Raw genomic sequence first — 14255 nt, 5'->3', positions numbered from 1 at the left:
ATGCATCTTGCATGGACTAGGAACTTCCGTGACTCCCGCGGTGTTTGGTTCACCCGCCATCGATATTGACGTGATGGTCGGATTGTCGCCTTTTCGTCCCTTGCCGGTGCCCTCGTATGTATTTCACGGCAGTGGCCAGGTAGAATTATGTCTCGGTGGATGGGGTAAAATCAGGATTGCAAATGAAATTTCCGTCCTTGAGCAAAATTGGTAATTGCAATGTGTGGAGGTTTTGAACTATTGGTAGAAACTTCGATGCACGGATGATTGCTTGCCTTGCTTTGTCTGCGATTGCCGGATTTCGTAGTCTTGTTGGATTTGGGCCTAACCTTTGACTATAGTGATGATAATTTCAATTGCCTTGCAAGCCGATGTATTGTTCTATGTTAATTCCATTGGCTATTCACTATGGTTGTTTGTTATTTTTGTTTGTGGTAAATTGCACCTAGCCGAACTAACGATAGAGATGCAAAATATATCGAACTTCCGACTTCACTAGGTGCGGATTTCAACAAATCAATATTACTCCCTTTTGTCTGCCATATTTAATGCCGACGAATGCTCAAACATTACTACCTGATCTATTTCACATCACACATTCGATAGGGGTTGAACATGGTCCACAATAGTCCGCTTTAAATAGCGGCCTCGCGTTTAACGATATCTACACCCAACTTGGGTTCATTACCTTAAAATAAATTATCCTCAAGTAATCATACTTCCAAGAGTAATATATACAACAGCCCGGGTGGTCTAGTGGTATGATTCGCGCTTAGGGTAACCTAAGCACTCCTGCGCGAGGTCCCGCGTTCGATCCGCGGCTCGGGCCTGTTAACTTTTTGCCAGTGTAGACAAGTCTACTTCGCATTTTTGTTACTTTTTTTTTTTGGCACAAGTTTATTTTCCAAAGAAAGACCCGAAACGATAAACTATGAAATGGGATATTTTCCGTCACATCTCTGATGAGAATCACTCACCCTCACAGCAATTGTTTGCGCATATTAATTAGGGCCTGAAATTTACACACATATACGGGGGCAAGCAGAGATGAATTGGGACCACCTGTAATGACAATAATTGGACAGCTGCATATACTTAGGTAAACGATAGATAGCTGTGCGCATGCCAATTCATGCACTCCAGCAAAATCCATACCGTATAGTTCTGTTTAAGTTGAGCAGGCAAATGGTTGCCGGGCCAACAAGTAGCCGTTGACAGCTCACAGCGGTTGAAGAAGTTCCAACACAGACCAGGAAAATACTTCAAACTGGCACACAAGGCAGCTTCAATGCAGCATTTTGGTGCGTGATTGCACTCAAGCCTTCATTGTCGCTTGGACAAGCCAAACCTTGATCCAAAAAACACATATCTTTTAACCGACGCATCTCGACACATACCTCACAACCCCAAGATGGCCAGAATCAACACATCAAACCCGCTGGTTCATGAGGCAGCGCGGCGCAAAGTTGCACCCAGCGAAAGAATCGAACACCCAGTCCCAACATCCGCCGAGCCGCCCGACACCAGACGTACCAACAGTACACCCACACTTTCTCGAGGGTCATCGCAAAGACACAAGCTGGGATCAGGCACCACATTCGACATATTCCCCGATCCAGCGATCGAAAGCGGAAGCTCAGCATCCAACTCGCCTCGAAAACAAAAGAAAACACGCACGCTCAAAACCACGCAAATCAACTCTCTCCTTCTTCCGCTACAACGAACTCGCCAAAGACCCAGCATCAAAGTGGAAACAGACGACTATGATAAAGAGAACGATATAGAGGAGGGGCTTACAGAGCCGTCTGCAACATCAATAGAACCTGTTCCGCAACGTTCGTCGACAATACGAAACCGAAACACGCCGCGAAGGCCCGGGGGAAGCCGAACAGATCGCAGGCCTCTGAGAGAAATGAACACCGAGACCGAAGAGGAAGGTGACTGTGGGGATAATAGCTTTAACTCACTGGACGACTTTGTTGTCAGCGACAATGAAGACATCAGCTACCAAGAGACATCCGACTCTGAGACAGAGCCTGAAAAGGCTCCAACACCACCACCACCGCCAAAATCCACTCGAAAGAGACTCATGAGAGGAAGAAAACCGAACTCTGACAGCGATCCCAAAGATTTGAATGGCAATCCCCTCAAAGAACCCTTTGCCCCGGAAGCGAAGATCGACGCCGTAAAACTCCACCCAACTCCTAAGGAGACTCCCAAACACCTGTTTCAAGACGACCTTCATCTATCCACAAAACTCAACAAGCTAGTGTTGGATGATGACAATGAGCCAGCTTCTCAGTTGGAGACAGACACTTCTCCGTAAGAGTTACACCCTTCCCTTGCCTATGATATGGCCATGCTAACTAGACAGCACAGCTCAATTATAGACCTGAGCTCCTCACCTCCAGCCTTAAAGCCGGTTGAAAAGAGCCTAGAAACACCACCATCCAGCCCACCACGAAACCGTCTTAGGTCTCCCACAAAAGAGAAGATTCGCATTCCGCCAACACCCCATCGCGAGAGTGTCGATGCCTTTTGGAACCAGACGGAAACGAACCATTGGATCGACCAGCACTCACCTCGCAAAGAGAAATCCGCCGGAAGCACTGTATTTGCACTACTCAAGGATTTCGACATGTCAGACGAGGAAGACAGCAGCCCAAATTCCAGCATCAGCACAGAGTCCAATTCCGTGTCTCTCGAGAGAAGCACATCTCCCAAGTCACCCAAGTCTTCCAAAACACCCAGTAAGACGGCAATCAAGAAGGCAGAGGCAGAAGCAAAGCGTGCAGCCAAAGCACGCCGAGAGTCCTTCAACAACAAAAAAGCAAGCTTCGCAGAAACATTCCTTGAAGTTCTGGACACTGCCGTCTCCGACGGCGAGGTCAACCGCCTCGCGAGGCAAACCGGCGGCGTAAAAATCACATGGTCCAAGACCCTCCAGAAGACAGCAGGCCGGGCACAATGGCGCAGCGAACGAGTAGAATGCCGAGGACCAGACGGCCAGAGAACAGGAGCCTCACAACATGTCCACCACGCCACAATCGAGCTCGCCGAGCGGATCATCGACGATCAATACCGCCTCATCAACACTCTCGCCCACGAATACTGCCATCTGGCTAACTTCATGGTCTCCCGTGTAACCGATAACCCGCACGGCGCCAGCTTCAAAGCCTGGGGCAGGAAATGTGCCGAGGCATTGAAAGACCACCCCGTCTACGGAGGCCAGATTAACGTGACGACAAAACACTCCTACAGTATTGATTGGAAGTACGTGTGGACTTGCACGGGCTGCGGCGTGACATATGGTCGTCACTCGAAGAGTATCGATCCAGAGAGGCAACGTTGTGGGTCTTGCAAGAATCGTTTGGAGCAGATTAAGCCCAAGCCGCGCATGTCGCCTCAGAAGAAGGCTATGGTCGAAGTGACGAAGAGTCTTGCTCGGATTCAGGTTGAGATGTAGATTTCTTACATTTCTTTGGATGTTGGCGCTTTTTAGACTTGGGTTGGTGCCTAGATCATTTATTTTCATCTTGTGGATATTTGAAATGCAACTATTTTATTTTCATGTCGGTTGAGACTGGTATGACACCGGGTCGAGGTCTGTTATGGACCCTTATTCGTGAAGTATATCGTGCTGCCTTGTGACAATGCTTCCAAGGTTGTAGTTATCCCCAGGTGGTTCATTTGCATTGCTTTATTGTATTTCATTTGATTTCGTTGACTACCTAGCTCTTGACTCCCTGGGTATTACCTATCTACCTATTTTAATATCCGCTCTTCTCCCGAGAGAGCTGTTCCCATCTTAAGTTGCTCCAGTTCCTCCCTGCGGATACAGTTGCTTCCATATGCTCCAATATCCCATGCCATCCCTTCATGACCATCACTCATTCATTGCAAATCCCATAACCGGATCATCCAATCAAACAAAAAGCCCCCAGTCCCGAATCTCCAACTTCTCAACCATCGCAGCCACAGTCTCCTCCGCAACTTTCTCCTCCCTTGACAGTTCCCGCACATCCCCGCCCTTATCAAACTCCTCATGCGGCACATTAAAGAAGACCAACAGATCAGTCTCTTGCTTCTCAAGCCTCACAAGTAAATAATGACACGTCAACCTCGAGCTCAACGGCGCGTCCCCATCAACCGACGCCCCGGAAACCGCCGAATCCGCCGCTGACGCATTAGTCCCATCAGCAGTTCGCGCACCACCGCGCTTGCGCGACGCAGTAGTGAACTCCACAACACCTCTGTAGGCAATGATCACGCTGCCAGGTGGTGCAGATGCGCCCAAACGGGCGAGATTTACCCGCTGTGGCGAGGTTACGATCTGCATAGCATCGCCCTCGTCGCAGAGGTCATGCAGATGGTACAGAGTGGCAGCTTGGTCGAGTGCTTCGGGTGTTGCGCTGGTGGCATTGCCACTGGTGGCTGCGAGTGTTGGGTGCTGGTGGCTGAGCGCGGCGAGAGTGCTCAGGGCGTCCTCCTTGCTCACGCGCTGGTTGATCTCGACGATCAGGTTGGAGAGTGTTTCGGGTGAGAGAAAGATTTCTTGATGGTCTGGGATTTCGCGGAGATCGCTGTACAGTGTGGTCAGTATGTTGGTTTGGTGGGGTTCGCTATCATGAAGATATAAAATGCTGCGTGGCATGCGTAGTCTGAAGTTGGAGCTTATGGGCTGGCTTCTGAGTGATTGGACACACGGTGATATCTCGACTGGCCAGATCATGGCATGTACAGAGCATTTTGAACATGGGAAAGTGTCTACTAACCTTGCATCGATCCAGCGCTGCGGCACAACGCCTCGGATGGCCCCGCCGAAGAAATCTTGCTCCACAACCTGTGCCATGATGGAAGGAGGTATTTCGTGAAGCGGAAAGTTAGGTTTCCAAGATATCGTTTATGATCGGTCGCTCTTTTCTCTGGCTGCAACTTAGCGAACTGAGAGAGCGGGCCCAAGCTTTTCGATATAGGATTTCGACGCCAAGCCCCCACGCTGAAGTTTATCCTTTCCCTGAAGATATTGGTATCGGGGGCACCAGGGGACACGAGTAGATTGAGTGAAGCAAGAGATCAGTTTCAAACGCCGTGATGACTTTTGGCTTCAGCACACAATTTATGTTGACGGAACGAGGCAGCCGTCCTGCCGCCCAATGACGTTGGGGCCGGGCTGACTCAGTGCGAGGCTCTGCAAACTAAGTTGGCGACCTCAACACTCTACAATGTTCGCCATTGAACTAACTTGACAGGATTGACAGTTTGCGTAGCTTGGTCTGGAAATTGAAACCTCCATTTAGGGCGAAGACAACGCAAGCCGATCTCCACGCCTTCGTCATAATGTGACTTGAAAACCCAAGCCAGAATGAAATTTCAACGATACAACATTCGTTCCTAAAAACCCTTCATTCATGATTGCTATTCTAAGGAGTCTGAGTAATGACCCGTGGGAAATTTAATCAAATAATTCCTCGACGTAATCATCCAGTTCAATCACTCGGAAAAGATCCCCCCATTTCTCTCTAAACTCCTTCTTCCGGTACGCGTAGCTAGTGACCTGGGAGAAGCTAACCAGCTCCACAGTCCAGCCACGCTGCAGCGCGCGCTCCACCATGCGCATAAATCCACCAGAGTACTCGGCTTCTGCCGCATCTCCGGTCGCCAGCACGATTGTCGCCGGTTCGTCCGTGTCCAGCAGGCTTTCCAGGATCTTCAGGTGCAGAATTTCGTCTACACCTTGCTCGACCCATCGGTTTCCACCGACCGTTTCAGGTCCACTGGTATACTGGGGCCCTTTCCGGAACTTGGACGCACGGGGAGTCGTGTGCTTGTTCTTGTGGACCCTGTCTAAAATATTGGCCTCGTAGCCGAGTTTCTCGGCTTCGTCAATCGAAGGCAGTCGGTCTGAGCCTACCAAGACTCTCTTCGTGGTGAGGCGGTCTCGTTCCATGATCAAAGAGAAGTTGGAAAAAGACATGTGAAGGCGGCGAATTCTGGTCGAGATGGGGATGTTCCGCGAGACTTTTACCGAGTCGTGGAATCCAACCATGATCTGATAGAAACGTAAGCTCGACTGGAACAAAATTGAAGAGAGGGGACTTACATTAGACATGTCGACAAAGACATGGACAGGACGTTGCTCAAGACCTTTCTTTTTTGAGGTTGGAGAATGTCCTACCTGCGACACCTGCTGGGCATAGTCGGGAAATTCCTTGAGGAGCTTGTTTATCAACCCCGTTCGCCTGTCAGTTGCCGTCTTGTATGCAACAGGCAGGACGCGAATCCCCGTCGGCGTGGTGATGATGTTCCGGGCGTTGTCCTGATTCCGTAACAAATCCAGGTCGTCGTACGACGATGGTGGGGTGTCATCCTGGCAAGTCCGTGCGTCTTGTGTGCCCACCTGCGATGGAATAAACGCTAGGACACCCGTCGTCTTGGTAATTGGTGAATCGAAAATGACGGTGCTGGAGTCTGACTCCGCCTTCGCACTGCTTTCAGAGACCCACTCGGATTGAGACTTGGTGTCTTTCCCAATAGCCTTAGCCTTGACTTTGGTTTTGGCCCTGGGCGTGTTGATCAAATCGCTAGTGCCGGGAATTGGCTTCGATGGTGTTCGTGGAGGGAATGGTGTTGTCGTATTATTGCTACTGGACTCCTGGTCCGTAGCTCGTTTGAGGATAGTTATCGCAGGGGTTTGAACGTATGAACGTGAAGAGCTACCAGAAATCGTATCTTTAGAGACATGAGGTTTCGAGGCACTTGACACGGGGGTAAGCTTGGAGAGAGGGTGGTATGATTCGGGAGTGGTCCTTCCATTGGAAGATGCATCATGGGGAGTCCGCTTAAAAAGAGTAACAGGCGAGGCACGATCGAAAGACGGCTGAGAGTTGATCGATGAGGCTGGTGCGGGATCACCAAAAGCTGTAGTCTTCATGTGGTCGTCTCCATCAAGGAGATCCCAAAGAGACCCAAAATCTCCTAGCTTGGGGTAGCTCCGCTTGGGCGTTACCTCTGTACCTGACCTGCAGTCGCCGACCCCAACATCCTGGCTTGACTGACCCACAGAGTAAGAAGGAGCTGTGGGATTGGGTCGGCGAACAGGAGCAGAGGCATCACCATGAGTGGGAGACCTGAGCAGGTCAAGCACCGCGGTGAAGTCCCAATTTGAGGCCGGCTCGGTGAGATCAAGCGAAAGCATTGACAATCACGATATCTGAATGATCGAAGGTGATGAATCAAAGTGGCGATGAGATGGGTAACGTAGAGAACCAAATTGAAAAAATCCAGTCCGAACGAGTACCAAAAACCATGTCGCTAGAATGCATAAACAACAGTTGAGACAACCATAATATAGTGAGTCAGGTAGAGACCATGGGCAGCAAGCAGCAAGCGGGTGGCGAGGAACCGGCGGTGAGGAGTTCTGCTAGACAAAATACACCGCCTTCCTCTTATAGCAAGAATACGCTAGACCATATCGGGATATCATATGTCTATACAACCCCATCACGGGATGACCGACGGTTAATCGTATCAAACGTCATGATCGTAGACGCCACAGATGCTGGTGCTCCCCAAAGCTCAATCCCAGCAAACCATGCTGCCACACCTTTACATACCAAACGTCATCGGTCTGAAATAAATGCGGGGGTTCTGATTCGCGGTCCAGTAGCCATGAGTCTTGCAAGGTTCCTTATCATGCAGTAGTCTGGGGTGGTCCAACCAGACCTGAAACAATATACTTGTTCCTTTGAAAGCGACGTCATGTTGTTTGGCGTGCATGAAGATTTCCATGTGAAAAAGAATCTATATATAAACCTTCTTCTCTGACTTTCTCATCCTTCCTTTCTCAACAGCTTTCATTCTCCATCTTTAGTGAACCAAATACCATCAAGTCCAATCAACTTTCAATCCACCATCATGTCTGACGCCGGTCGCAAGGATTTCTCTACCAGTATGTGACTTGCAGTTTGTCTACTTTGATCATGCTGCTGATACTGACTGTCATCACAGAGGCCAAGGAGGAGGCCACCCCCGACTCCATGAAGTCCACCCAGGACAAGGTCAAGGAGACTGTCACCGACACGACTGACCGTGTCACTCGCGGTGCCCAGGGTGATGACAGCAAGAGCGCTCCCCAGGAGGCCTTTGACAAGACCCAGCGTGCCCACGATAACGAGGCCCACGGCGGTGCCACCAACTCGGTGTAAGATTTCATACTTCCTCGAACGCCCTTCATGGACGAAAACTAACCCATCTTTACAGTGGTGACAAGGTCAAGAATGCCCTCGGCATGAACAACTAAGATGCCTTGGCTCTTCACGCTCGTTTCTTTCTCACAAGTTACGCTGCCATCATGATTTCACGATGAGTTGACGATACCATTTGCTCTTTATGTGTTAGCTACAAACCAATAGCAATTGAATTCTGCGTGAGTCTTAATTTTCCGCCGAGCTATAGATCTACAAAAACCTTGTTCCTGGAGTATATAGTTCATCGTCGCCCCACCAAACTTCCAAACATCGTATCGCGCTGCCGCGTAAGTTGGCTCAGCTCGCGCTCTAGCTCTTTGTACTTGGCCCTTGCCCCCGATACATCTTTGGGAAGATCGTGGAAGGCCTTCACCCGTGCTTCCAGCGACTTGACCGTCTCCCTTAACCGGATGACTTTCTCTTCTTCAGCCATCAGCTCTTCAATTGTGGGGCCTTGAGGCTGGTTTCGCTCGAGAGATACAATGCGGTCTTGGTATTCCCCAACTTTCGTAGCCAGTGTCTTTGTACCGCGCGTCCACTCGGACGTCAAGCTTTGGATATCTGATGGAGTCTCATAAGCTTTGTCGGACTTGAGGGATTCCAGCTCTGTTTGTAACCGTGATAGCTCCTTTTGAAGGTATCGGTGCAGCGTTTCCACCTTGGCCATTTGCTCCTGCGCATCGAAGTCTTCCACCGTGATCTCCACAATCGACTGGCCGAGATCACCGGGATCCGGGTTCAATGTGTTGCCCAGAACGACCGCTGACTCCGCCAGGTCATCCAGATCATGTCTGCCTTTGTTATCGAGGCACACTTCCACCTCGTCTAGAATCTCGTTCTTGTGCCGCTCATGTGCATCTTTGTGTTCGGCCTCTTCCCGTAGCTTGAACAATTGGATTGCTTCTTCACGCGCGCGGTGTTGTAGAAGAGCTTCTTCGTCGGCGGCATCATTGGCTGCAGCCAATGTCAGGAGAACTTTGAGGGTATCTTCGTTGCGTTCGAACGCGGGGACTGGCTTGGGCGCATACTGCCGGCTGAGCCAGGAGTTCACGTACGCCCAATCCTTGGCTTGAATAGCAGCTTGGCGGGCTTTGGTTGGGGAAGCGAGCTGACTATCGAAGGGGTCCATTGTGTAATTGGAGGTGTTGGAGGTGTTGGTGAATTCGTGGGAGTCGTGGAGTTGTTTGGGATCTTTTGTTGATGCCGATAAGAAGGCGGTCTACCCACGTTGCGAGACTGTCCTTTCTCCCCACTCCGACACTGGGCCATTGCTTGTCAGCCATGACGAGTTACTTCCATGCCGGTGCCAGCAATGGCTCGTCCCCAGCGCAGTCACCGCTATCCCCGCCCACCCAGCGATCTTCTGCCTTGTCCAACCGCCTGAGCTCCGTTCTCTCCGCGTCCTACGCCGACTCCGACATCCGTGATGCCCTCGAAACCTTGAGTGTACGACGAATCCACAACTCCGCCGAGACGCGGCGACAGCTACGACTTGATGTGCAGAAGGAGGTCGTCGATTGCAATGGGGAGATTGTGCGGGACTTTGGGAAGGTAGCGGAGGTGAGTCGTGATACCTACCCCGATGCATCAGGATGCTAATGCGATGGCCGTGACAGCAATTGAGGCGAATCGGCGGCGTTATTACGACTTTGAACCAGACGTGTGACGAGATGCGCAAACACATCAGCTTAGCCAAGCAGGATACGACCCCGGTGCTGGAAGAGGCCACTGCGCTCATGGCACAGAAGAAGGACACCGAGACGAAGCAGCGGCTGCTGGACGCCTTCTCCAAGCACTTCATAGTACCCGAAGAAGATTTGATGACCTTGACATCGGCAGAAGAGCCCATTGACGAACGCTTCTTCGACATTCTTGCCCGCGTCAAACAAGTGCACCACGACTGTGAGCACCTTCTCGGCGGCGAGAACCAACGATTAGGCTTGGAGGTCATGGAACTGAGCACCAGACATCTCAACTCTGCCTACCAGAAACTATATCGGTGGATTCAGAAAGAGTTCCAGTCCTTGAACCTCGAGGACCCCCGGATTAGTAGCTCGATTCGTCGTGCTTTGCGGGTCTTGGCCGAGCGGCCGAGTCTTTTCCACAGCTGTCTGGATTTCTTCGCAGAGGCGCGTGACTACGTGCTTTCTGATGCATTCCATTATGCACTGACAGATGCTATGTCTGGTGGTGCCGGAGCCGGCACTGGGGGTGATCCCAGCGTGAAGCCGATTGAATTCTCAGCACATGACCCCCTCCGATATATTGGTGACATGCTTGCCTGGGTGCATTCGACTACTGTTTCGGAACGCGAAGCTCTAGAGGCGTTGTTCGTTGCGGATGGCGAGGAGCTTGCACGGGGCATTCAAGCTGGACTCAACAGTGAGCCCTGGGCTCGGATCGATGAGGAAGAAGAGGCCGTTTTCGATGGCCGCAAAGCACTCAGTGACTTGGTCAATCGGGACCTCACTGGAGTGTCTCGGTCGCTTCGTCAACGAGTTGAGCTGGTTATCCAAGGCCACGATGACCCTGTCACTTGCTACAAGGTCATCAATCTGTTATCTTTCTACCGCACGACGTTTTCTAAACTGGTCGGTGTGCAGTCAAACCTGGTGGATTTGATGCAGGCCCTGGAAAATTTTACATTCGGTCATTTTGAGACTTTGATGCGGGATCAAGTCAGCGCCCTTTCAGCTGATCAAGGCGCCATGATCCCACCTGCAGATTTGTCCCCTCCGGAGTTCTTATTGGATGCATTGGAAGAATTAATGTCGCTCATGAAGACATACGAGGCTTCAGTTGGGCCAGAGGAGCCGACCGACGGCAACGAGAATCGGTTTACACCCGTTCTCCGCGCCGCATTTGATCCTTTCTGGACACTGGCTTGGACTTCGTCCGACGAGCTCAAGGACTCCACCGCGCAGACTATTTATCGCACAAACATCCTTCTCGCAGCCCGTGCCACTATTTCGTCATTTGCATTCGCTAGCGAAACTCACAGCTCCGCCTTGTCCACAAACCTATCTACACTGCGCACCAATCTTCTCGATATCCAACACCAATTCCTTCTCGAAACCTCGGGCCTGCAGGTCCTTTTGGATGCCTTGGAGCCATTCTCCAAGACAGGCAAGGAAGCAGAACTCGATACTGAGACGGAGAAGACAGGGCAGCAGAAACCTCAACTCACGGATCTAACAAACTTGCCCGCATTCCAGCCCGACTCGTTGGTCATGTCTAGTCAGCAACTGGACGACTTCCTCCCATCTGCCCTTATGGACGCCACAGACCATCTCAAGCGTGTCCAGAGTGCATCCCTTGTTCAATCCGTCACAGAAGACGCTGTGGAGGCCTTCTGCCGCGACTTTGAGTTTATCGAGGGCATGATCATCGCCGCGGATGAGGCCAGGGGCATGACCCAGGTCAGTCTGGGGACTGGCGGTAGCGTGATCAGTGGCCGGAGTGGCAAGTCGCCACGCAAGAATGAAGATGATAAGGATGACGAGGAAGAAGAAGATGAGAAGGAAGACCAGTGGAGTCTGCGGTCTCTGTTCCCCCGAACCACTGGGGAGATCCGCGTGCTGTTGAGTTAATTTCTGCATATCCTTTGCAGGGGTACACCACTCCCAATATGGAATTAGCGCATACTACGCGCAAACACTCATGTATATATGGTTATTAAGCTCCTCAAATAAGAGAATCAGAAGGATCTAATTCTTTGGTCTATGTCAAGTCGTGGCAACGTTTTAATGTTGGATCAATATCTATGCAGAATACAAGCCCCGGCGTCTATCCACACAGAAGCCTCCTCGGGATCCATAGACACCAGATAATCAGAGTATATATCTAGCAAGGCCCCTCGGGAAGATTATCCGCACTGGGCTCGCCTTGTAGGTTACTGCTGTGCGGCTATGCGGGGCGCAGTCCTCCGGCATGATATGGGACGGGTCAATGGCTTCGTCGTAGGCTAGAGTAGAAGGTCAGCCGTAGCCTGCTCACTCATCGAATAGCACTTACCGAGCTGCTCATCGGAATTGGCCATATTGTTGCCCTCGAGACCGGAGTCGTCGAAGTCGTCGTCGGGCGAGCGTTCCGCTGGGGTGGACATATTGATAAGGAATAGCCAGTTAGACTTGCAATAGATATAAAATGTACTTTTCAGAGGCTTAGTTTGGCTGATACGGATACAATCTGGGATTTTCCCGGTATTTATACTTGAGGCAAACATTGAAGGGGGATGCCATGGAGCGTCATCCTTACGCGACACCCAGACCTCTTAAAGACTGGAACACTCCAGCTGAGATGTACCAAAACACAAGGTAATACTCTATAAAAGCTATAGTAGAGTGCTGTAGGTCTATAGAAGGCCTCAGTTCACCAGTAAATACCAAAGTCTCACACCTCCAGACGACATCCAGCAAAGAAATCAAAGATATACTCAGTGGCGTTGAAAACATACTTCCCCAACGGACACTGATCAGGATGACTAGTGTAGTCATCATTCGGCACCGTACTTGGCCAGCAATGACCATTATCGCCCTCACGATAGTGCTGAACAATACCATTCTTACCATCACAGTCCCAGATAGCATGCTTGACAAGCGGGTTCTCGAAAACGGTCACATTCTGCGCCCACTTGGCGTCATGTCCACAGCCATTCCGCTCGGCCCAGCCTTCCAAGATGTCAATGGTAGGCAGCTTGGGATTTTTTGAAGTACTTCCGTCAATCGGCGCAGTGGTGTCTATCGTGCCGTGGAACTCGAGGAATGGATAGCCTTTCTCGCGCTGGGCGGGCGCACACGGCCCTATGCCTGGCGTTTCATCGTTGTCGTAGTATGCACCGCTCACAGAGGCAAAGGCTGCAAAGCGGCTGCCAACTGTAGCGTTGCAAGCGATTACAATGGTGAACCCGCCGCCATTGGATTTGCGAGCGGAGTAGACTCTGCTGGAGTCGATGCACAACAGTTCCTCCATATGCGACAGGAGGTCGTTGGTGAAGTCCAGGTCGTTTGGTCTTGAGGTATCAGCTTTGGGGTTTGATAGCCAGTAGCCATTCTTGCTGTTGGGGTAGATGGCGATGCCGTCCTTGTTGAACTCAGGATTGGAGAACTGCGAGAGCTCTTCCTGCTCGAGCATGTCCTTGGACGCGCCATGGAAGGAAAAGTACAGCGGAGTCGGTCGATTCTTGTCGTAGGTGGCCGGGATGTACAGTCGGTACTCTCGGTCGGTTCCTGGCAGATGCAGACTCTTGCTGGAGCCGGGGCTGGGGAATTCGGAGGGAATGTCTCTGCCGCAGCCAGATGACCGGGCCAAGCCCACCATCGCAAGGGATAGAAGGAATGGGAGGTACATTTGGAGGTTGTGAAGAGCCCTCATGCAGGGGAAGAGAGCATGAGTTATAGCAAGAGTAGAAAGGGCCAGAGCCACGAGAGAATGTTGACCAATTTCCAGTTAGGGCAACTCCTCGGTCTTAACCCCGCGATTGCCAACCTTCTTCCTTGCGTCACTTCTACTTGAACACAGTCTTCCTGGATTTGCGATTGGCCTCATCTGCAATCTGCATATACCAAGATCAGAAGCATCAAGTACAGTCATCCACATTCGGGGTCGCCTAACAACGAGACAGGTGCTGCGCTCGGAGCTTTAGGCGCCCATTCAAAGCCCGCTGACCCCAATGCTCCTCACGGCAATACAATTACGCGAGGACGCGCTGATCAGATTATAGAGGAGGTATGCAATATTATACGCACCTCTGATGGCTATCGAGACTTGTTAGACACTATTGCGACGGCGTTGATATGGAGTCTTGTGGAAGCCTCCGTGGCTATCATTGCATCTTGCCTGCCTTCTAACCATTTACCCATCACTTACTGTAATGTCGGACAGAGGGAAGATGAGCCTTTTCCCGTGAAAATCCGAACTGCTCGTTTCGCTTACAACTCCTTTCCCACTCTACCAATGTCATTGCAAATCTGTTTCTCTTAGCCGCTGATCTTGGTCGGCATCGCC

At 51.0% G+C, this 14255-nt stretch overlaps 8 protein-coding genes across 8 annotated transcripts; 3 read left to right on the top strand and 5 right to left on the bottom strand.

The window, feature by feature from the left end:
• Positions 1 to 1411: 1411 nt before the first annotated feature.
• Positions 1412 to 3466, top strand: N7498_009380 (uncharacterized protein; the record flags this gene model as incomplete). The annotated part of the gene is made up of 2 exons (XM_058456436.1): positions 1412 to 2322; positions 2380 to 3466. 2 exons carry the CDS (start codon positions 1412 to 1414, stop codon positions 3464 to 3466), a joined length of 1998 nt encoding a protein of 665 aa, XP_058303335.1.
• A 459-nt stretch (positions 3467 to 3925) lies between these two features.
• Positions 3926 to 4852, bottom strand: mog1 (Ran GTPase-binding protein MOG1; the record flags this gene model as incomplete). Its single annotated transcript, XM_058456435.1, has 2 exons — positions 3926 to 4583; positions 4776 to 4852. The coding sequence occupies 2 exons, from the start codon at positions 4850 to 4852 to the stop codon at positions 3926 to 3928; spliced, it is 735 nt and encodes a 244-aa protein (XP_058303334.1).
• Positions 4853 to 5455: 603 nt separating this feature from the next.
• On the bottom strand, positions 5456 to 7198 carry N7498_009378 (NYN domain-containing protein; the record flags this gene model as incomplete). Its single annotated transcript, XM_058456434.1, has 2 exons — positions 5456 to 6052; positions 6104 to 7198. The coding sequence occupies 2 exons, from the start codon at positions 7196 to 7198 to the stop codon at positions 5456 to 5458; spliced, it is 1692 nt and encodes a 563-aa protein (XP_058303333.1).
• Positions 7199 to 7917: 719 nt separating this feature from the next.
• Positions 7918 to 8302, top strand: N7498_009377 (chaperone/heat shock protein Hsp12; the record flags this gene model as incomplete). The annotated part of the gene is made up of 3 exons (XM_058456433.1): positions 7918 to 7951; positions 8011 to 8203; positions 8263 to 8302. 3 exons carry the CDS (start codon positions 7918 to 7920, stop codon positions 8300 to 8302), a joined length of 267 nt encoding a protein of 88 aa, XP_058303332.1.
• Positions 8303 to 8490: 188 nt separating this feature from the next.
• Positions 8491 to 9378, bottom strand: N7498_009376 (uncharacterized protein; the record flags this gene model as incomplete). The annotated part of the gene is made up of 1 exon (XM_058456432.1): positions 8491 to 9378. One exon carries the CDS (start codon positions 9376 to 9378, stop codon positions 8491 to 8493), a length of 888 nt encoding a protein of 295 aa, XP_058303331.1.
• A 152-nt stretch (positions 9379 to 9530) lies between these two features.
• Positions 9531 to 11839, top strand: cog6 (Golgi transport complex subunit COG6; the record flags this gene model as incomplete). Its single annotated transcript, XM_058456431.1, has 2 exons — positions 9531 to 9809; positions 9866 to 11839. The coding sequence occupies 2 exons, from the start codon at positions 9531 to 9533 to the stop codon at positions 11837 to 11839; spliced, it is 2253 nt and encodes a 750-aa protein (XP_058303330.1).
• Positions 11840 to 12079: 240 nt separating this feature from the next.
• Positions 12080 to 12354, bottom strand: N7498_009374 (uncharacterized protein; the record flags this gene model as incomplete). The annotated part of the gene is made up of 2 exons (XM_058456430.1): positions 12080 to 12213; positions 12264 to 12354. 2 exons carry the CDS (start codon positions 12352 to 12354, stop codon positions 12080 to 12082), a joined length of 225 nt encoding a protein of 74 aa, XP_058303329.1.
• Positions 12355 to 12641: 287 nt separating this feature from the next.
• Positions 12642 to 13598, bottom strand: N7498_009373 (CE1 family esterase; the record flags this gene model as incomplete). The annotated part of the gene is made up of 1 exon (XM_058456429.1): positions 12642 to 13598. One exon carries the CDS (start codon positions 13596 to 13598, stop codon positions 12642 to 12644), a length of 957 nt encoding a protein of 318 aa, XP_058303328.1.
• Positions 13599 to 14255: the final 657 nt, after the last annotated feature.

Source organism: Penicillium cinerascens (assembly GCF_028974065.1).
Source record: "Penicillium cinerascens strain IBT 15544 chromosome Unknown scaffold_4_segment0_segment1, whole genome shotgun sequence".
NCBI classification, from domain to species: Eukaryota; Fungi; Ascomycota; class Eurotiomycetes; order Eurotiales; family Aspergillaceae; genus Penicillium; species Penicillium cinerascens.
Note: the sequence above shows the minus strand (reverse complement) of the source record. Positions and strands in the feature narration are given on the sequence as shown.